This window comes from Helicoverpa zea, chromosome 23, assembly GCF_022581195.2.
Source record: "Helicoverpa zea isolate HzStark_Cry1AcR chromosome 23, ilHelZeax1.1, whole genome shotgun sequence".
Classification (NCBI taxonomy): Eukaryota; Metazoa; Arthropoda; class Insecta; order Lepidoptera; family Noctuidae; genus Helicoverpa; species Helicoverpa zea.
In genome coordinates this window covers 4,149,491-4,173,823 of record NC_061474.1, presented here as the reverse complement: position 1 = coordinate 4,173,823, position 24,333 = coordinate 4,149,491, and the positions used below count along the sequence as shown (strand labels likewise).

The following is a 24,333-nucleotide window of genomic DNA, read 5'->3' as shown; positions in this document are numbered from 1 at the left end:
ATTTGTTCCCAATTATAATCACACAACAATAGCACACTTAATAGATCTGAACAAATATTGGCTGAAGAGCAACATGCAGGTTTTAATGCTAAATTAATTACTTTATGATAAGGCATTCTTTTTCCAGCACCACCTTACATTCTTCTTTATTTATACAATTGTTGAGAATCTCATATCTACAATGCCCCCCTACACAGTTGGTACATAACATGTTTTTCTTGAAGATAAACGTCTTATATTATCTTTTTATCTTGTTTTGACTTTTACTTCTAATGTTCATCTTGTATTTGCAACACTATGGTGTAAAATTCTTCTTATGATATATCAATCCAATTATTATGCTTACAGATGAAATGATTAGCTTGAGCGCAAAGCATAGGTCTATTGATTCTAATGATGTCATTTTTATGGCAGTGATAATTGGCGGACTATATTTAAGTAACTGTATTTTCTCCATAGCTAAGCTGATGTTAACCTTTCTAACTTCCATATAGAACCAAAATAAATTAGTAGTTACTAAATTGCAAGCATGGGACAGTATCTTGAGTAAGAAACAAGGAATGTATGGCTGACTAAATCTATTTTGTAAAAGCTTCTACTACAAATGCGTCTAACGGGTGGACAAGGATTCACATATAGACACAATATTTACACACAGTTTCAATAGTATGATATTGTATAAATATCTACTACTTAAGGTGTAAAATGATTACCAGTCAATATTTTGTAATCTTCATTGAATAACAGTCATTCATTTGATACAAACGACACTCAATTTTAAAGACAGCTCAATCATTATTCTCTGTCATAAAATTAAGTAATATTTGTGTATTTTGTAGACATATGGGATACCCCATTTCTTTTCGACTTTACACTTGTGTTTTTAAGGTCCAATTTTAATATGTAACTCTTTTCTGGTAGAGCCTTACTCAACATACGTCGATCAAGATTATGTATTTTCTAACATAAAATGACTAATCAAGTACCAATACACCTGACCAACATTTATACGATCAGACGTTACGTTCACCACGTATGCCCATATCAGAACGTTATCTAAGTATATCTAACTGTCAATCTTATCATATAAATTCCTCTTATCCGTGCTTATCAGAAGGTGTAGATAAATATATTATTCCCTTTAAATGTTTTCATTGTTATTATCTACGAACATTCCTCTGGACATTTTCGTTCTGTGACCTTCGAGATCGTTGGAGAATAAAACTATATTCGGACGCATCGCGAATTAGTCAGCAGCATTAGAGTAACCCAAATAAAGCCAAAGTAGCCTTTTACTAGTTTGGTTTAATGTCCATTTTATAAGGGGCACTGTCCCATAATATATTAGTCGGCACTGCATACTGTAAAACCTAACATTTCATTAATCTATCCTGGATTGGAACCCACCCACAATTACTCAGTCTCGTAGAAAGTTGGGTAGGTAAACAGGCATGCCTATTTGAAAATTGTGTCGTACTTTTGGCACCGGCTCACGGTTAAAATTAACTGACCGTCAACCTGTGTTTAAAATAAACTAGATATCGAAATATAGGACATAGCTCTATTTTACGTTAGAATAAAAAGCAGTTCAGCCGTTTAATTGGTTTAAATTTTAAATATGAACATTTTTAATTCGCGATGTATCCATCTTTAAAAACCAAGACTATGTTTTATATATCACAACACAAGAAAAATAAAATATAAGTAAAATACAGTACAAAAATATGCTGATTGATAGCCGAATACAAATTACGAAATACGATAAAATGTTTAGTGCAAAATATAAAGAATTATATCGAGATACGTTATCGAATTCTATCGAGCTGTTTCAATTCACTATTGCAGTTTTAAGTGCAGAAGACCAATTCTTATGCCAGGAATTGTAAAGCCAATTTATTTTTACAAATTGCTTTTATGTTCTTATTTTTTTAAATAAAATGTACAGTTGTTTTCTAGTGTAATATAAGTGCCTAGGGTCCAGATATTTTAGTGGCAGAGAGGTAAAGAAAAAAAAAGTCTAATTGGACTTCTGCACTTTATTTTTTCGTAACAAGCTTGTGTAAAGACCAAAATACTTAATCTAATGAATATGCGTGTGCATTGTGATACCTATTTAAAAGTAAAGTAGGCTAAATGCAGTTATATGCGCATGATTTATTTTCATTAAAATAGAGGCGAAAAATATATATTATATTGTTTCTCTTTCTGCCTTCAATCACAATTTAAAAGGTTATTCATACTTACAACCATACGCATTTATTAACTCTATACTTTCATACCTTGATATTTAAAATAAATCTCTCTAATCTCGTGTGGGTGCACAAATTATCCTTTTAGGTATACCGAAAGAAATACACGGAACCCATATTATTTAAGTTGAATGTTTTTCATGAGTTATTTTTAAAAATGAGTAATATACAATGTCAAGTTAAGGTGTTTTATATGGCTGTCAGATTTTTCATACAAATTGGCTGAAACTTTGCCATATTTATCAACATTGAAAAGAACACTGTACACTCACTGAAAACCAATTAATTTACCTAACATACGCAATGCAATTTAAATTTTAAACTAAATATTTTGGTCCATAGATTATAAAAACTTTTTACATACACTAATAATTTCAAAATATTTGTTTTATAGATGCAAGAAGCACTGGATTTTATCGTTCTTAAATTCTAGACTTTTATACAGTTAGTAGTTTAGATAGATATAATAATTAACTCCGAGGTTAATAATCTCTCAAATAGTTAGACAATTTTATGTCCAGTCTAATATTACAGTCGATAACTACGTAAAATATTTATCATACATTAATTTTTAAACATCCTACTTTTTTTTAAACAAATGTGTAATTTATAAATTGTCCATATCAATCGAAAGTCTACAAAAAGATAGTTTTAAATCAACATCATTCATCCAAATCGGTTCAGACATTTTTGCGTTAGAATTTCACAAACGCAAGTCATTTCCATTCACAACATTATATATAGTTAGAATGGTTATCCATTTTTAATTCAGTGTAAACTTTACGAATACGTTATTAATAATTTTAATTTAGGCTAATATTATAATCAAGTACCTTTTTAGACATAGCGCCACAATTTTCTTAAAATATTTTCTAATGTGAAAAGTGGCAAAAAATATTCTTAGAGTCAAGGGCAGTGTTATTTTCCTATGGTACTGTGTATAAAACGCAAGCGTGGAATAAAATTTGAACTACTATAAATTGGACTGGTATAGTACTCGGCAAACTTAATGGCGGTTTGCAACTAACTTCAGACCACATTGTGATAAAAACATCTCGAAATGCTTCGATTTCTTAAAATATTTTATGATTGCGTGTGTGAATAATTTTTGTATTATTTTATGGGCGGGTTAAGTATGTGTTTTTAAATTGTTTTTTTTTTTTTTGTCAGTAGCACCTAGATACTTTTTTATGAGCAAGAGAGCTTATCTATAAATAATCTTTGTATTCACTGGACAACAACTGAATTCAATTGTATGTCCGGTTTTGAGCTTAAAAATTAAAGGACTTCTAGATTTTTTCCGTTTTTAATTTAATGTCACTTATAAGATGGTAAGGTGATGTAAAAATAAACTGTCTAGTGAATACTTAGGTTATTTAAAAAAGATTCATGCAAGTAAAAATAAAATAAAAAAAAAACATTGGTCCAAAATAATTTGCACCAAAATAAACCAATGGACTAGTAGTGCGTTGTACCGAAATGACTGAAGATTAAAACTATTAACTAAATTAATTTTATTTTATTATACATATTTTTGTTGATTATTTATTTATTATAATTATAAATATGTATTTAAAAGAATAATATATAGAATCGCTCCGCGATTATTTATGATAAGATTTTTGAATGATTTTATTTTTTCTAAGTCAATGTTTTTGTCTAAATATCTGACCCTTAAAAATATAGATATTTCCATATTACTTTGAAATAATTTTTTAACCATTTTAGATTTTAGCAAAATAACGTTAAAACAAGACTAATTAAAACAGATATTTAGACAAAAATATTTTCAAAATAATAAATTGTGATATCCGATTAGTAAATAAAGTATGAAGATTTGTTCATTTTGGTATATACAGCTCTCTATGCTTGTGCGGGCAGCTCGGGCCGCGCCCCGACTCCGCCCGCCAGGTCGAATACAGCTTGCGAAACTTCGGCTGCTAATAAATCCGCATTCTGAAGGGAAAAGAAAAGATTTTAGTTTATGACGTATTATATTTTTTGGACTAAAACTATGGTAGGATGGATAAAGGATTTTATATCTTGGATCTGGAAATTAGTGATCGATACACCCATTCATCAGAGAGCCCGTTGCGGTCGGTCCTGCTTGTGATCTCTCTCCGGTGGTCTCGGGTTGCCGTCCCATCGCGCCATGACAGTGAAGGAATAGTGAGTGCACCGCAGTCCAAGCAAATGCGCTTGCACAGCTCAGAGCGTGTGCAAAATTTCATCCTAATAGAAGACCGGTAAGAGGGTCAAATTAAGATTCCAAAATTTTCTTACATACATAGTTACAAGTGAAGCTAATAAAAGCGTGCTAAAAACACCAAAAAAACAACTTACCGTCTGTGTATCAGCCTCAGCATAAACCCTGACAATATCCTCAGTGCCCGAGGGTCTGGCGAAGGCCCGGCCGTGGTTGTACTTGGCCACGAGCTCATTGATCCGCGTCTGCAGCCCCTCAGGCGTCATGCATTGACGTTCCGCGTCTGTCGTTGTTATTGCGTTGCGGTCCTGGGAGAAATATATTTATTAGTTTATGTTGTTGGACAATTATACATTTCGATGGTGGTATATGAATTGTCACCATCTCAATTAACAAATGAAGTTCAAAATGGATGAGGCCAATCTTTTATGCTTTTTTCTTTTCATCATCATTCTTCATCACATCTTATCATCACCTGCCTAGCCTTATTTATTTTATTAAAACTTTTATTATCAGGCAACTACGGCCCATAGATACACCTACAACTAATATATATGCGCGTTATATACAACTATATATAACTATATTGGGTTTGGCTGACAGTGTTACTGGAAGTAGCTGAGTACCGGCGTTTTAAATGACTGCTTATCCGACCTCCTTAACCCAGTTACCTATCAGGCAACCCCTTTTTACGGCAAATGACCCCTCGCGATGTGGATGCAACGTGAGGGAGTGACAGACTCTTACGGACTAAAACCCACCATGTTCCTTCTTAAGCCCTTTGTGTACCAGGACCGCGGTAAATTTTTTGAATTTCTTACCTGTACGATAACTTTAAGCTGCCTACAAGGCAGGTCTGTGTAGTAGTCTGCCCACTGCTGTACGGAGGCGCCTCGAGCACACAGCACTGTCTCTACGAGGAACAGGTCGGATAGAGCATCTCCTACTGTCTCGTTGGTCATGTCTATGAAGTCTAGAAGAAGTTCTGCTGCTTTGCGGGCCTCGGGTTCTCTGTAAAACATAAATGTGATAAGTTATTTTCGCAAATAAATAAATACACATTGTACCTACGCATCATGTGCATAAATAGAACTTACATATAAATCATTTTTCAAGACAACAACTATAACAAAGTCCCCTGCTAAATATGATCACGATTATTATTTTTTGTCGACGTAGTATAGATGTCAGGATAAATCATAATACTAAATCCAACTGTCCAAACCAAATCCTTGCACCTACCATTGCTATTTCTCCACAACCTAAAGGTAGACTGGGAGAAAACGCCTAAGGCGTTAAGTCCGCCATTGTACGAAATGTGCATGAAGTATAAATAAATAAATAAATAAAATAAATATACTGGCTGTCACCCGCGTCCCAAGTGAGTTTTTTATGAAATAAAAAGTATCCTATATTCATTTTAGTACCACCAAGAATATGTGTATGGGGTGTGAAAAGCACGCGACAATTTTTTGTAGCGGGGATTGCGCCGAGCGACAAAACCTGCCAGGGTGAAATCGCTGTAATTCTGACCCTTCCCGCGAGATTCTACTAACAGTCTTAGCGTTATCTCCGAGCACAGCTAGACGGATTTGGTTGAAATTTTATAATACTTTCCAATGTTGTCCTGGCTAGTTTTCACTTGAATCCGGTAGATGGCGCTGTCTGCTAGTTATTAAAAGATAACCCTGACCCTTCCTGGGAGATTCTGCTGATAGTTTTGTTAGCCTTATGGCTGAGCATAGCTGGTCGGAAATGGATGTACTTTCGGTATGAATATTTTAGTGGTAACCTGGATGGTTTTCAAACACATTTGGACCCGATAGATGACTTTGCTATATATAAATTATGAAGTAATACTGACCCTTCCTGCGAGATTCTGCTGATAGTATTCTTAGCGTTTTTGCTGTAAATCACGGTGCCGTGACCGTTGGCCTCGAAGTACACGCCGATGTCGAAGCCCAGCGCCGCGTGGTGCAAGTGTTTCACTCCTGTCTTCACGCATTTTACGGGGATTTTCTGTAATAGAACAAATAATATTTATTGAATGAAAGTACTCACATTTGATAAAGTTGTGGTGGGCTAGTGGGTAAAGCCAACCTCTTAACTATGGGTTCGATTTCCATTTATATTATATTTCCAAAGGTACTGCATTGAGGAGGTCAGATAGGCAGTCCTTGTAAAACACTGGTACTTAGCTGCATACGGTTAGACTAGAAGCCGACCCCAACATAGTTGGGAAAATGTTCGGGAGATGGACTTAGGTATCGACACAAGTAGAATATAGTACATAATAAATAACCCGCATTGAGCAAACGTGGTGATTAACACTCAATCTTTCTCCTTGTGAGAGGAGGCCTCAGCCCAGGAGTGGGACGATAAAAAGAGGCTGTAACTGTACAAAAAGGCGGTTACATAATAAATTGTATACGTACGAGAGTATCAGTGATATAGTTAGTGGATGCGCCGTTAGCGTATGCAGTCTGCACGATGCCCATCTGCAAGTGCTGAGCACCGCAGGCCTGTAGCAGCTCAGTTATGTAGGAAGCTAGTAGTGTCGCTATGCGGTCACCGTCGAGAAGAAACATTTTTGGTTCTGGGCTGTGGGAGAAAAGTAAATAAGTTAAATAGGTACTATACACATAGGTAAGAAAAACCTATTAACTTATTGCTAACTAGCTGATCCCGAGAACTTCGTATCGTTCAGACCTTCCCTGGACCTCTACAAACATTTTAAAACCAAAATCAGCTCAATCGGCCCAGCCGTTCTCGAGTTTTAATCAGACTAACGGACAACAATGCATTTTTATTTATATAGATATTTCACAAAATAAGATATAAACATTATGAGATAGATTTGTTTTTCTATCAATGAATCAATAGACTCTTGTGTGTGTTGTGCAGACTTTTTCCTAAAACCAACAAAAAATAAATTGCGGATTTTTTTCATTTTTTATCAGCATGGATTTGTGAAATTCGTATACCTATACTCTTCATGGTACATCCATAAAATTTAAGATTTGTTTGCCAGTTCAATTGCGTAGTCTACAATTGTTGGTCACCCATCCGCGGTTGAACCGCGCCAAGCGTTGTTTACGCTGGTCCATTGACCTATGTTGAGCACAACACATAGTTTATATACCACGAGCTAGATACAAATATTACAGTAAAAAATAATATAAATTGATACTAACTCATCATTAACATAATAATATACGATTCTGTCGCCATCTCCGTCGAGCGAGGCGACTCGTTCGAACGGTGTGTGTGTGAAGCCCGTCGCTGGCGTCTGCGTTACTTTCACGTGGTCGGCTCCGCACTGAAATATAAGAGATTTTGGTAATTTTTGGACGAATATTTTTAAGCTTGAAGATAGTATGTGTTTAAAAAGTTTGGTATTTGTACCTCGAAATACTCAAACCTTACTTAATTATCGTTTTTCTTCTGCTTACGAAGTATGACATGGACAGTAGGTAATGTCGTTTGAGCCTGATCGGTTAACGTATTTTCAGTAATCGGCGTTAGCCAACTACATAGACTGCGTAACAAGTTTCAAATTTATTTATTTTTTGCAAAAATAAGTTATGGATGGTTTTGAAAATGACTGTCATATTTAGCTTTAAAATAAATTTAATTGGGATTTTTTATATTTAAATAAATATGCTTACTAAATTCGCACATCAATCTTGAATATGCAAAAGATCTGAAATATATATAGCTTACCCCCAAATTAAGTTTCCCCCCATTTCCCCCTAGATTATGTATTGTATTGTGATATGTAATTGTTAACCTAGTTGTTCGATCATAGCACACGAGAAACTATCCTAAACCCATAGATTGATCTACAAATACAAGCCTGATTTTCTAAATAGGAAACTTACCCCCAAATTAAGTTTCCCCCCATTTCCCCCTAGATTATGTAGCTGCAAGTCCAGTTGTCCGTCTAAGCTCTTGTTGATAATGTTGAGTTTCTTCCCACCGACGCCATTGGCGCCGTCGATGTGCAACCGGGTAGAATAATTGCCATGCACCGTCAGTCTTTTGCGAATGTTCTTAAATGCTCCGACTATCTTCTCGTAGTATCCTGAAAATTTAATAGATCACTGTTAATAGACTGTTATCTTCTGGGTAACTGGGTTGATAAGGTTAGATAGACAGTCGTTCCATATAAAACACTGGGTCTCAGCTGCATCCGGATAGACTGGAAGCCCAACTCATCATAGTTGGGAAAAGGCTAGGCAGATGATGATGACTTTAGTTATAGAATAACTCTAAGTTAACTAAATAAATAAGCTTGTCATATACAAATTTTACAAGTTCGTCAAAAACTATATTTATATTGCTTTTTTCAATGAATGGGCGATCTAAATAACACTCAAATCATTCCAAAACTTCCTGAACACATGATATCGCAAACACAAAATACACAACAAAGTAAGTCCAGCTTTCAAAATGTTTGAATCGATTCTTGATATTAAACAAGCCCAAACCTTGCCTAAAATATCAAAACAATATAACAATGCACCCAAAACTTATCGATTTCCGTTCAACACCTATTTACATATAAACAAATATATAATACAATAATGTATTTAGCAACAATATATTGAGTATTGAGGTCAATTGGCGCAGATCTGATAGCGATAGTGACACATCGTAACACTGTTGTTTCTCAATGAATATAGTTGAATATGAGCCAACATTGCTGGTTATTGAACTTTCAGTTCAATGGCCTTCAAATCTAATTAAAGTGCTATTAATAATATAAACGCAAAAGTTCGAGAAAATATTTTCCTCATTCACGCAAACCACAGATTTTGATGAAACTTGAGTAATATAGCTTATAACATATTTGTTTAGCAGAATAACATACATGCCACTATTTTTTCAGGTGAACGAACGGAGACGCGTCAGAAGCTAGTACTTTATAACGATAGAATGCTCAAATCTTAAATCATATTATAAAGCTGAAAAATTTGTTTGAACGCACTCATCTCACTCAAGAACTACTGGTCCGATTTGCAAAATTGTTTTAGAGTTACACCGTCGATTTATCGAAGAAGACCAAAGCAACTTTTCATCCGAGAAGTAGATCCCCGGGACGCGGGTGAAATCTCGGGGAAACAGCTGGTGCTTTTAATAATAAAAGCTGTATACCTATCATATACCAACCTTCTTCATTAGGAGTGCCGTAAGTATTATCGTTCCTGCACTTGACGAAGAAATGCAACATGGGAGTGGTGACGATGCCGAACTCTTTGGGAGTACCCTTCAGAGCTATCACGCCGTTAGCCGCCGCGGCAGCTAGGCGGGGACTTGTGTATCTGAAAATAAACAAAATTGTATTATTAAAGGGTTTTTTTAATGTTATCTCAATTATTCAAACATTTTAAAACTGTGATTGTGAAACAAATAAGGAGCTAGTGTTTGTAATTTTGTTGATAGGTGTGTTTGCTGCAGGTTTTCATCAAAACGTTTTGATTTCGAATAAAAAGAAGTAGATTAACTGCCGTGAAACTATAATTCGCTCACTCGTTTACGATCGATCGATTTTATATTGCACATAAATTATATTGTTTATTTACAATTAGTATATTGTTTATATCAGCTGTGGTTGATAAGCTATTTAATATAAACAAAACTTTTCCTATGATTGATAATTTATTATAATTAATTAATTACCACAACGCGTAGGGGAAGTCAGCTATAAAACTTATAATTCATTCATGTTTCGCAGCCTTCTACGTCATATGTAGGTATGTGTTTATGGCTATGTTTGTATTAAATAAGATTCATCAATTCCTAACAAATAGTAATTAAATAATAAAACACCTTTAGTGCTGAATTTGAACTCTTACTGACCTGGTATCCATTCCGATGAAAACACTTGCTTTGAGCGCCATATCAGCATTCACTTCTTTGATAATCTCCACAGTCGTTGCCTCCAAGTCATTGTCACTGCAAAACGAACATTATTTGTATGAAAGAATTCGACAATATTTACGTAAGTAATTATTGTGTTTACATAAATATCGCAAGACAAAAAGTCATGATTTCATTTACCGAATTATTATTTGCAGATGTAACTGACAAAAAATCGGTAGTAATTCGGTAAATTATTATTTGCAGATTTAACTGATATCTAGTAAAAAGTTTAAGGTAAAAAAGGACTGCCAAAGTGCAAGTCGGATTCACGCACGGAGAATTCAGTACCAAAGTCAGCAGCCACCTATAATATTTACTTTATTATAATATCAGCAACAGAAATACATCTATTGTGAAAATTCCTACAGTCCAACTATCACATACATGAGATACAGCCTTGAAATAAGGTCCTGTTTGACCCTTTGTATATACGGAACCCTAAAAAACTCAGCAGTGATTTAGTAAGCACAGTCCAGTGAGGTCATCAGTCTATTCAAGTGAGTAAGGTAATAAAACCATTACCTACAGGTAATTAACTAGTTTATAAGAAAATAAGGAATTGCACGGTAACAAGATCCGTGGGTGTTAGAAGTGGGCTTGAATTGCCTACAATGCGTTCTTAATTCGCTATCTATTGAGGAATCTAGCCATCCTTTTTTACGACTGTAAACATTCCTAGCAAATTCTGCAAAAACTATGAAATTAATATAATAGAGTCACTCATCATCGGCCTAGACTTATCCTAACTATGTTGGGGTCGGTCAGCTTTCAGACTCACTGTATGCAGCTGTGTTTTACATGGAGCGATTGCCTATCTGACTTCCTCCATCCAGTTACCTGGGACACCTTACCGATACCCTTGGTTAAACAGATTACGGACAATCCGTAGTGACTACGAAAGATGTTCAAATGACAGCCGAGACCCACCAAGTTAACGTGCCTTTCCACGCTCGAAGGAACTGGTCATGACATGACAAGATGGCCATCCATCCATACATTGACCACACCAAACATTGCTTTACCCTAATACCTTATGATCAATCGATCCACGCGGCTGTTACTTAGTCGCGTTTCTCCCAAACAGTAATTAGGTGTGGAAATCAAACAATTTGTATCCGGCATCTAAGATTTCGTTGATCAAGAGCTAATCGCACGTATCAAACCTATTTATAACTGTTTGTGTATCGATTCGTTGAATTCAAATTCGAAATAGATCCGGGTGAATAGAATGGACCATCAGTTGTGTGAATTAGCAATTTGTTTGGTGTTTAACTGTACGGGTTACTTTGATGCCCACTTGTGAAGGTTCATTTATGTACCAAATCCAGAAGATGGAAGGGTGAAATGCTAATACGGCTTTGTGGACAAACATGAACAAATAAAATATTGATGCTATAGAGACGATGCTATTATTTTGTTATTGACCATTATAATCAGCAATGAGAACCAATTTTATGACGCGCTTTTTTTGACAAAGTAGTTTAAACTTTCAAGTTTTTTTTTATTTGAATTATGAATAATTTTAAATGAAATATTTTAATTATGTTTATCCTTTATGTAACCCAATGAATTTATTTATAGTGGTGATGGTCTTACCTAACATTAGCTAGTCTAGTAGCGATCTCCTCCCAGCTTTCCTCCAACATCTCACCATCAGGGTCGACCAGTTTCACTCCGTTGTCAGGCTCCAGGTTGTGGGAGGCAGTTATCATCATTCCTATTGTGCGACCTGTAAAACATGGTATGTGATGTCACTTCTCTTTACAAAATACTTTAAATTAGTTCATAGTTGGACATATCTCCCCTAAGGCTGCCCACCCACATCCAATAATATCGGTGACCGATTTTTTATAGGTAAAAAATAAAACACTGAAACGCACACGTCCTACAAAAGTTAGGTTAGAAAATCCTAGTTGGAAAGTCCTACAAAAAATCGTCCCCATTTCTATCTTATAAAAAGTTTGACGTAGGCGGGCAATCTACTGTGTACTATATTATATTGTCGAGTTTTCAGCTCGACACATCTAATTTCTGTCATGTTAATAGGTATTATAAGGTAAATCTAAACCTGCATAATCGTAAAACAATAGTTAAAGAGATAAAGCTTCTATCCCATCGTGTGAAGTAATGAAATCGCTGGAGATATTATTAATTTTAGTGGTATAGTTGCCCTATTTTCAAATATGCTCTAGTTCGTAGATCGTTGACATATGACTCAGTGAATTGGACCATGATTTATTTACGGCACAAAGATAAAAATACTGACCAACAAATTAAGAAAATGGATTCTTTCATAGATACCAAAGCGCTTTCTACAATCGTTAATCCTCTTCCTCGCTGGCATTATACGGAATACCTTGACCTTTCTGAGACGTTATTTCACTAACATTTCAATGAAACAAAAATAAATACTTTAGCGTACCTGCTTTTTGCAATGTATTCGTCAATTTATCGTGTGGAATTCTTGTTTCAACTGAAGCAAATAATGTTAGAGGTATTTAAATATTTTTCTCAAAAAAACTATGAAAAACTAGCTTCTGCCAGCGGTTTCACCCGCATCCCGTGGGAACCTCTGCACGAACCCTATAAAAAGTAGCCTATAGCCTTTCTCAATAAATGGGCTATCTAACACCGAAAGAATTGTTCAAATCGGACCAGTAGTTCCTGAGATTAGCGCGTTCAAACAAACAAACAAACTCTTCAGCTTTATAATATTAGTATAGATATCCAAAATTAGTTACCGCCAGCGGTTTAACCTGCGTCCCGTGAATACTACTTCCCGTGATCGGACAAAATACCTATGGCGAGTCACCTGGGGATAATGTAGCGACCCAGCAGCGAAAGTATTAGTTTCGGAGCCTTTGGGGTTGGTACAAAAAACAATATGATATTCCTCTAATATGCATGCATGGATAACATCTAAACTCATCACTATCTAGGATCGATGATCACGTTTTTTGTGAAACAATAGTGACATAGCGGAAGGAAATGGGCGGGGCCTGTCCCGGCTGCCATACAAATCAAGACGTGACATTTTATCGACAATACTTATGAACTCAGTCGACTGTTAGATAGATGCGATCATTTGATATAAGTAGCGGCCTTGTATAAATGTCAAAGGTCTATTTTGAGCGGTATGCGTGGCAATTTGAATAAGGATTCGATAGTAGTTTTATTTTAAAACCTGTAACGGCATTTTTAGATACTAGCGTACCCACGCTATTTCACCTGTCTCTCCTTCGCAACACACACATTTTTGAGGTAAAAATGTATGTTTCGCTAAGTTCTGTTTAAGTGCTTTGTCCTAGATAAGTAACAAATGATGTCCTCCTAGCCGATTATCGGCTACGGCGACTGTTCTTATGTTATTGTGCACAAGCATTTGCGCAGGCACAGGTGCACTCACTATTCCTTCACTCTCATAGCCCGATGGGACGAATCCGACACCACCGGAGAGAGATCAGGAGCAGGACCGACATTAACGTGCTGAGTAACACAAACAGTAACAAATATCCGTCTATCCTCTACAATATGTATGTTCATTATAGTTCAGGAGGAATTGCAAGGATGATATTTCAGTCCAAATTACCATTCAACTGAGCATCTAAGGTACACTTTGTGATTCATTATGCAGTTGACATTACAATGAGGTGCGACAGTTACTAATGCCTTCCAAGGTGCATTATGTGGAACAGTATTTAATTTGCTCGCGAATGCTTGCAATGCAAATGCATTCCGACGAGTGTGGACTGCTAATTAGCTTAAATACTGACAAATTGTATGGTCTATTGTTATTACGTGGTAGTTTGTTAGTATAGAGGGCAACACAGTGTTTGAAGATAGCGATAAAGATCTTGTAATTGACTCTTAGGTTAGTCAATCTCGTCATCCTCTATTTTATTTGGGTGATCATTCAATACACTTTTTAGTACTTACTGATAACTAAACATATGCTATGATTTTAGACCTCTAAAGGCTAAATAGGTAGACCACAAATATCCTTTCATTTCCCATTCGTTCATTTGGATATAACATTTTCGAGACTAGGAGACGGCTCGAGAAAGGCCTAGCTCGCAAAATTTTCCCCGGTCAAGGTGAATTATTCCGTTTTCTCAGTCAAGGTCGACGAGGTGGTCTAGCGCTTAAATCAGCCCAGAGGCAAAGCGGCTATAACTTTTATGAAATTCGACTAAAAGGTTTGAAATTTATTTTCCCGAAAAGAGCTTACTAGATTAGAGAGTTGCCGAATACCAGTAAAATATGGGATATCTGCTATAATCTAGAACGGAGTTACATGGAAATCTTACCATTCTTCACCCTGGATCTGATGACGGCCAGCAAACCCATGCGGTAGACCACATGTTCCAATAGATTGGCCCTGTAACAAATGACTACAATAAAAACATTCCTTTAGTCAGCATAAGAACAATAGTTTTCTTGCACAAAGAAGGCCATGTTTATGAAAATCGTTAGGGTGCGTTTGAACCAAATGAGCAAATACTCATTCTATCACTACTACTTATAGCCCGGTCAAAATAGACATTTGAAATAACAAAAATTCCCACAAAGCTGGTTTTTGGTGGAGAGCTAGATTTGATCATTATAAATAAAATACTAAAAGTCCCCATCGATCCCATGTGTGCGTCAAAAGTTATTCGAGGTCAAATGTCAAAATTTTTGGTTTTTTGTGTTTTTTTCGAAAACGGTAAGTTTTATCAAAAAAAGACACCAGACCAAAGTTGTAGATCTTTAAATTTTCTACAAGAATGGCATTAACAGTTTTCTCATAAATCTTACCATTCCTGAGATATCGCGATTCAAAAAGTCACACTACACATGATATGCACATACAAGCCACGTATGTACGACGGCTGCCTTTAAGTTTTGTCGTTTGAAATAAGTATAGACAATCTAATAGGTTAATACCATTTATTGTTTTTCAGAGAATTCTCCGCAATATTTAATGCACTTTTGCATGCATTAAACCCAGTTCTTGAAATATTTATTCCATTCTGAAGTGGGGGTAGTCAAATTGGCCGATTTGTATGAGTCAACAGCTTTTTCAGGTGTGCTGAAACGTTTACCACGAAGACTTTACTTAATTTTGGGGAATGTAAAACAATCGTAATGCCCACGGATCCATGTCACGGTATGTTACATGTTGGTCTGCGACAATAATTAACTGCCGCATAGCCTCGATATTATCTTGGGTCATATGGGGTTTTGAATTACCTTCACGTGGCTTGTCGCTAAGGCTAGATTGCCCACTTTTAAATCCTAAATATCAGCGTACTGCAGTCCTAAGGCATGGTTCTGCATTACTAAACACAGAACAAAATTTTTTCAACCGCTGAAGTCGCGCACAATCCGCTTTTAAAGTGTAGAAAATTATCGCATGCTAATTTTCCTTCGACATTTCCATTTTTATCCAGAAGACTGGGGTTGGAAATTGATACATAATATCTGGACCCTATTAAAACTTTACTCCCACCTGCTCCAGAAAAACTCCTGACATTATTTTTTGCAATTGCAAAAATGATTGTAGTATCAAATCATCCTCCAAGCCCTTTTCCCAACTATTTTGAGGTCGGCTTCCAGTTTAACCGGATGTAGCTAAGTAGTCCTTTACAAGGAGCGACTGCCCTATCTGACCCCCTTAACCCAGTTACCCGGGCAACCCAATACCCCTTGGTTAGACTGGTGTCAGACTTACTGGCTTCTGACTACCCATAACGACTGCCAAGAATGTTCAATGACAGCCAGAATCTACAGTTTAACGTGCCATCAGAAACACAGTCATTGGTGTCCAAGATATGCTTAGGAAGTACATACAAACTTAGAAAAGTTTCATTGGTACTTGTCTGACCTGGAATCGAACCCACTCATACTTGAGAGGTTGGTTCTTTACCCACTAGGCCACCACGAGTTTTTGTATGAATCTGATAAATCTAAAACAATCACAATAATAGTTAACCCAATAGTTAATATCAATAATGACATCATATTAGAACTTGACGGCAATTATTCCCTTAAACTATCCTAAAATTGTCATGACAGTTAGTGGAGTAGGTCTACAGGGGAAACCACGATAAAAAAAACGCGCCGAGTATACTACCTCACAGGTGGCGTGGAAATGTGTGCATGTCATGTATGGAATATACTTTGAAGCGCGATATCTCAGGAATGGTAACATTTAGGACAAAACTGCTAATGCCATTTTTGTATAAAATTGTATAATCTACAATTTTAGTCTGATGTACTTTTTTGATAAAACTTACCGTTTTCGAAAAAAACACAAAAAACCAAAAATTTTGACATTTGACCTCGAATAACTTTTGACGCACACATGGGATCGATGGGGACTTTTAGTATTTTATTTATAATGATCAAATCTAGCTCTCCACCAAAAATCAGCTCTGTGGGAATTTTTGTTATTTGACCACTACTTTTATGTCTATTTTGACCGGGCTATTAGTAAAAAAAAAACAATGAAAAAAGGGCGTTTGTTTACATTATCATTATGCCAGTATACGCCCAGGCAGCACACAAGTCAGATAACTGGCCAAGAATTTAACTCTATGCAGGGTTAAGCTTTATTATACATGAATATAAGCTGAGTGTATTACGAAATTATGTATTAAAGTTATTTTTTGCTATAATAATGCTATCAGCTGAATTAGTTAAGTAATTTGCGGATTTTATTTCTTCAAACTGAATAATCATCATAAAAAGACCTGTTACTCAAGAGTTCGTGTAATCTTTTGTATAACATTGGTATAAAATTCCATTATCAAGCATGATACTGGATAAGCTATATTCTGTTTTCTTTTAGTTGTACTACACACTACACCTTGACAGTTATTCAGCTACTGTATAAAATAGGCGTTGTTTCTGTTATGAAGCATATAGTAACTTAACAGAAATAAAGATAGCTGTTGTAACTACTTTATGACGCTTTGAGTACGAAATTACCGTCATGTGCAGCTAACAACAGATTCTGATGCAGAAGTTTGCTGAGTATTCATGAGAAGTAGACATTTTTAAGCTAGAAGAGCTGTTCTGGAACGTTAGTCAGCATTTAACCGGTTGACTGTGCTAATTTTTGTAGTGGTTCTACGTGAAAATGCGTCGTACGTTTGTAGTAGGTATATAGTACCTACCTATATACTACCTATATAGTACGATACAAATAAATACGTATAGTACATACGTATTTATTTGTATCGTACTATTATGAATTCTGTACTACAATGATTAGTTATAATTAAGTAGGTATGTAATTTTTCGTATCGTAATATTTTTTAACCGACTTCTAAAAGAATGAGCTTCTCAATTCATCGGAATCTTCTATAATTATCTGAATTTGATAAGAACTAAAATTAATAAATTATATAGCTTTCCTATAATGTGGGTTTTTATTATTATATGACTGAATCCTAATTGTTTGATTTACAGTACAAATGTGTGTTATTATAGAACAGTTGTCGAAAAATGTTTAGTGCAGTCCACTTTTAACCAGAGCACAACTTAATAAGTGGACACTTATGGTCTGTTATGCATACATTAGACGATAAGCCGCTGTGCAATCAGATTTTATTCAGAATGTTCGTCGCCATTATCGAACAACATAACCTAATTATAATGATGTGGAATTATATACTCAAATACTCAAGTTTAATAACGAAATAATTATAATATTCTTAAAAAAGTTTTACAGAGTCATTTTTGAACCTTTACATTGAAATAAAGTAAAAAAAAATTACACGTAAAAACATACAACTAGAAGAAATGTTGTTTATTTCTTCAAAACCCGGCTTATCTGGTAGCGCGTGAAAAATTTACACGAAATATATATATATATACACGGTAAAGTTGCATGCGCACCTACAATTTCTTTCATCAAGCCTAAATAAGGGTAAAATTTATAATACGAATATGTCGCCGTCTTATAACGCTGTTCGGATTTGTCAATATTAATTTGATCAACTTCTTGCTAAAATATACCTGAAATAAGCTAAACGCTGTGTATGATCTGAATATCTGAGCTTTGAAGGACTTAACCAGTCAATACCATGTTCATTCATCATTCACTCATCATCTGGCTAAAAGAGCTGTAGTACTTGTGTTAAAGAACAAAATCTTTTTATGCAGAAGATATTCAGCTTGTCGTACAATTATTCAAAACTTATTCATCTTTTACGTAGCTATTACACAGCTAATAGCAGTATCTTTTGTGCCCAAATTGCTTGAATAACGTCTGAGTAAGCGCCATATCAGCTATTTACAGTAGTTTTTTTCTGCAATTAGCTTCTATGTCTGCTGTTAAACAAAACTTACTCAAAAGGTTTGTGCTGGCTGGGCGGTTCCTGATAGCCATTATCAGGGAGACTTTCAGTCAATAGTAAACAGATTACCACGCTAGCATGGCCCACACACCTTGTACACATTCACCATCAGGTGAGATTGTGACCAACGCGTACCATCTATTTGTACTTAAATAAAAGGGAAAGAATTAAAATGCTGCGAAAAAATCTCTTGTTCTAGCTCTTTATTTGTTTGAACTAAACGCACCTTTAGGATAATCAGAGTTTAAAAACAGATTTCTTTACCATAGCCTTGCATCAAAACTACATGAATAATTGATTAGCCAGTAATAACAACTTCTAGAGACCTAGAAAAGTAGAAACTAACTTCAGCGATTCCCGGTAGATTGCGAAAGCAATTAGCTACATAAACTCATGACACCATTGTCCGTCTGTTTGTCTAAGTAATCAACTATGACAGTATTGATAAAACATTGTGTTCAGTATTGATTTTTTTGTGTCACCGTGTTTTCAAGTCCTTTTTATCTAGATCAATTAATACAATCTCTTTATTGGTTACGCTTCGAGTGGTACCTATTGCGGAAAATCTAGGCTTTGTTTTATCAGACATATTGCTAAAATAGATTAACATTTTGGCAAATAGAGGTGCAATTTGAAATCCTGTTTCACGAGCCTTGTAAGATTTTAGACTAGAAAACTATCAAGGTATATCTATGGGACCTTTCGGCGAAATTGAATTCGTACCTACCTGTAAACGTCTATACGCGCCTAAAGTCAAAATATCTTTGATACCGTATAGACAGACAGAAGCCAAAGAATCTAGTCTAACAACTAGATAGATAAGAGTCTGTCTGCAAAACCAGACAGTAACGCGATAGTCAAGGTCACGGCTGAAGATGTTATAGACGTAAATATTGATCTGGTGTCTGGTGAAATTGAAAGCTTATTGAGAAGTACGGGACTCGCGGCCGAATGTTGATGGAGGGAAAGAAAATGAATGAATGTTGGTTCAAGTTCTGGTTAGGGATTAATATGATGCTTGTCATAATCGTATAGGCTTAACTAAGAAATACATACTTAACCAATGAGACCAATAGCAAAATAGTGTCCTCAAGTTTTGGTTTATGAATGAAGATGAGCTTCCACTATACAATTATTTTTTTTAAACCTCCTTAGACAAATTAAATCGCGTCCGGTTTCTTTGCGTGAATCAACGCTGACTAATCGTCCAACTTTAACGATGTCTAAACAACATTCATTGATAAATACGTTAGTCATGTGCACGCGTAAATAAATAAATAACAAGCAGGTAGAACAAATAGCGAGCATCGGTATGTAGATTACGGACAGTGCCGTGTGATTCTTGCTAAGAATAGACTCCAGCGCATCCCGTTACTGAAGTACGAGACGCCGGTTAAAAGATGGCATGTCATGAAGATGGACGGCATCCATCTATATCTGGTGTTTGAAAGTCCTCTTGTTATTCTTTTTGAGATATTTTTGATGAATATTTGTTGTTTTTTTTGTGGACTATTGCATGTCGGAATATTTTATGTTGCATCAGAATTATGTGGGCCAGGTGACCCATTTAATTATAACTTCGGGTAGGGCAATAATGTAAAAAGTTTTGATAACGAGGATCCACAAAAATCCAAGATATACCTAAGTCTGCATATAGCTTACATCACAAACATTACATACATACTGAAAATATTTTAATATTTTAATTTTATATTTTAATAGAAAAAAGTACTGTAATAATGCCTGCTTGTAATATTGCTGAAATTTTGCATAAACTATTTCTGGGTTAATAAAAAATATGCACGTGAGCGTTACTCCATAAAATTACGTCACATAAGAATGTTCATGCTTCAGCGAGCATTTGTCTTGCTTAACCATAATGCTCGAACTCTCGTGAGTGCTCAAAGGGTGTTCCATATTCGAAAACGGTATTCCTTTGACAAAAAAAAGGGGCTACATACACGTATTACACGTACATGACGTAAATATTGAGACCTATTGAACCTATTAAAAAAAAAATGAAACATTGTGCCAGTGTTTCGTTTCATAAATCGAACTCAAAACTCCTAAGCTGTTTCTGGGAAACCCCAACTACGCTATTCGACTGTTTCTGACCTAAGAATCGATCGCGATGTATAGTAGAGTTTGTGGCTACTAGCCCAAAAAGATTCAAAGATATACATTAGTAAGATAGCAAAGATAACATCTGTTTAATGAATCTGCTTATAAAAGCGATTATATTGTAGTTTGTAGTACCCATTAGCGATAACAGTAAAATATGGCGGTTTATGGAGGATTTATGATAAGTCATAAATGTTTAATGGCTGGCAGGATTGTTGGCCCACTGTCCACATAAACCACGAGCATGATTTAGTCAAATGACAAACAGTCGCTGTTTTGCATACAATCGTCAATTTCGTAAATGATAGGTCTTATTTTTTCTACATAGAATGCCTAAGAAATAAATCAAATGCTTAGTAGTTCTTTCCTCTAATTAAAATTACATAACTAGGATTTCATAATCCGCCCGTTAAGTAATTGCTCATTAGCAATAGTATGTTACTACATATTTTTTATAGCGAATACTGTACTGTGTGTTTTTGTAGCAAATAAAAATTTAACACATTTTTTAACGTATTATTTTTTCAAAACACATGTTTTACTCTCAAACAATATATTCACTTATAATAAACTGGGAGTGTACAGATAACAAATAATAAAGTCAATCCATCACATAAAATCTTGGCCCTCAGCCAAGTCATATATTGAAAAAGGTGGAGGATCAAAGTGGAATTTTTATTATTTTAGGCATTTGCATCCCAGAATTTGTTTGTGCAATCTGGTGTATGTTAACCTGGATATAAATACAATTCTATTTCGCACATGTATGCAAATTATTCTAGTCTAGTTTTACGTATCTCTGTTAAATTTAGTGTTTCCTGTCCTAAAAACGGGTTTACTTTCTTTGAAATTTGAATGTGCAGGAAATTGAATACTAATTTTATCTATAATAATATTATAAAAAAAAAATGTTTGTTTATTGTAATGGATAAACTCAAAAATTACTGGACCTATTTTAAAAATTCATGTGCCCTAAAGTAAGAAAGAAATTAGAAAGCTACGTTATCTGTGAATAATATTATAAATATTTCACATATATTTTTTTTTAATAAATGACCTAATTTACAGATGCATTCCATACAATTTGGCTGTGTGAACTTTGGCCTGTTTAATTAATAGCATCTATTTTAGCCATGACCTTGCCTAACTAAAATGTCATGTCAACCATAGTTTACTCAATATTAGTTACAATATGTAAGCTATGTTAGTAATGGTAAACTCCATTTGATATGAATGACATTAAATACATTTTCTTGAGAATTTCGAGAACAGAGAGGGCTTTATATCTATGCTAGATTCATCGAGCCAAGCCGAAGCCACTGATTCATCGAGATTCTTCTGTCTGTGCATGTATGACTCGGTAACAACATTTGTTTTATCCAATTCATATGTGTTTTGCATTTTCCTTTCAGCTTTCATTGATTTTAACAATAAACAAATTGAATTATTCATTGTAGTGGAAGTATTAATATCATAGAATGAAATTGGTTCGTTTTCACATCTTTGAAGACTATCCTATTAAGTACAAATATTTTTTCTCTGTAAGTGAAGCATTAACTTATAAAATTAAAAAGTAATAAAGAATGGGCAAAGTAATGAAATATTTACTGCAGTTTTAACACAACTATTAGTCAGCCTTGAAACTCTCAAATAAGTTATTACTGTTATTAAATAGTGAGCAAAGAGTTTGAATAACTTTTCCAATGCTACAAAAATATAATACCTACAATCAATGTTTCAGTAAATTAGAGATTATTATAGAGTGCAATAAACTGATAGAAATCTTATCTATCATATACACATATAGAACTATTTGTAGTAAAAAATAATATTCCACAGTATACTTAACTTGACAGTTTATAATTATTCCGAATTACTAAGATTTGAATTTCACGGAAAACATCAATTATATCACACAACAGAATGTGTGATTACGGATATGATCTCTGAACTCTAATTAGATAATGTTTGATAGTATTTAACTTGAGCAGACATTTTGTCTCCACTGTTAGAAATAAGCAATATGGTTTTGACCCCCCACTGAGACATCACGGTACAAGAATGTACAAATATGTACCTACCTATCTGTACAGCATTTATTATTGTTGACATTTTAATTACAAGGTCTCCACATTCATGGAATAAATTATTTATTTACGCAATTGCATATTACCTACTCAGTCAGACAAATAAGGCAAAAGACAAGTAAATATGTCTTGCCCCATTGTTTTGCCTGCCTATAAATTACCACAAGTCATTGACCATAATCACTGGGAGCAGTGGTACAGACTTCCCGTTATGAATTCGTTTAATACTGCAGATGACTCACAAATTGTTACTTCGACCTGCATATTGACTATTTACTATGTATACAATTTGCTTACGTGACAAACTCAGCGCATGAGAGAAAGGTATCGCCAAATATGTTTATTTTGTTATTAAATTACATTTTAGTTCGATACAGAAAAGGTATTATGATTTAAGCAAGATATTAACGAAATTCAACTTACTTTGTGCGGAATCCGGCCGTCCCGTATTGTATGAAAACATCAGTCGTTTTTGGATGCATTTCTCTTGCGAACGCGTACACTACCCGTAAGCTGCTTGGCGGCATTGTGATACGGTTTTATATTTTACAATCACTTGTTTTCAGAGATATGTCCTCATTCCTTTCGCGCTACTAGAACCAGTTTCAACTTCAACTTTCAATGAAATTGACGTCGTTAGTCGTAAAACTTGACAATCGACTCAAGTATAATCCGTCTAATGCGAAAAGTATACAATGAGAATGCGTTGCGTTGTTGCGTGCGCAGCATTTACTTCATGATTATATTACCGCCTTAATTTAGTAGTATAATACTGGCTGTCAAAATTGGATTAATTTTTGTACACTGGCTCTGTAAAAAGTTCTGGTATGATACACTAGATGGCAGGTTCATCGATCTTTATTGGTTCTGCTACTGCCTATAAGATGACGCTTTATCACTAAAAATAAAAAATGTTGTGGACCTCCCTTCAAGTGGCGCAAATATTTACAGCACGTGGTGAAATGAATTTTCTACTTCACCGAAAGTTAGCTTGTTGGGCCACAAACATTACATCGGTAGTAGATTTTAGGACCGGACTACATACCACTTATTTTATAATTTGAGGAGGAGGTAAGTAGCTATTAAGATTTGGTATTGAAGATTCATTTGAAGGCAGTCCCCTAATTTTTCACTTCCGTATTTTTTGGCAAATCAAAACAACCAGCGCTGATGAACAGATTGCTCGGCGAGTCTATAAAAGGAACATTGTTAGTTTCAGTCGGTTTCGCTTGACAAGTTTAATGACGTGGTAGGCAGAGGCAGTTCAAACTAATTGACGTTTGGCGGCAGGCCAGTGGCACAGTGCTTGTTGTCAACATTGATTGCTGTCAAACGGGATGGTTGAGTCATCATGCGTGATCTTCATTCAGATGTAACCAGTTGCATCAGGGATTGTTAAT

The 24,333-nt window shown here is 35.1% G+C and overlaps 1 protein-coding gene across 1 annotated transcript; it reads right to left on the bottom strand.

The window, feature by feature from the left end:
* Nucleotides 1–452: 452 nt before the first annotated feature.
* On the bottom strand, nucleotides 453–23,587 carry LOC124641788 (phosphoacetylglucosamine mutase). Its single transcript, XM_047180008.1, has 12 exons — nucleotides 23,357–23,587; nucleotides 14,688–14,758; nucleotides 11,977–12,109; nucleotides 10,318–10,413; nucleotides 9,628–9,779; nucleotides 8,337–8,539; nucleotides 7,650–7,774; nucleotides 6,891–7,056; nucleotides 6,320–6,474; nucleotides 5,277–5,466; nucleotides 4,593–4,763; nucleotides 453–4,205 (listed from the first exon to the last, which is right to left on the bottom strand). Exons 1-12 carry the CDS (start codon nucleotides 23,458–23,460, stop codon nucleotides 4,113–4,115), a joined length of 1,659 nt encoding a protein of 552 aa, XP_047035964.1. The 5' UTR covers nucleotides 23,461–23,587; the 3' UTR covers nucleotides 453–4,112.
* Between the last annotated feature and the right edge of the window lie 746 nt (nucleotides 23,588–24,333).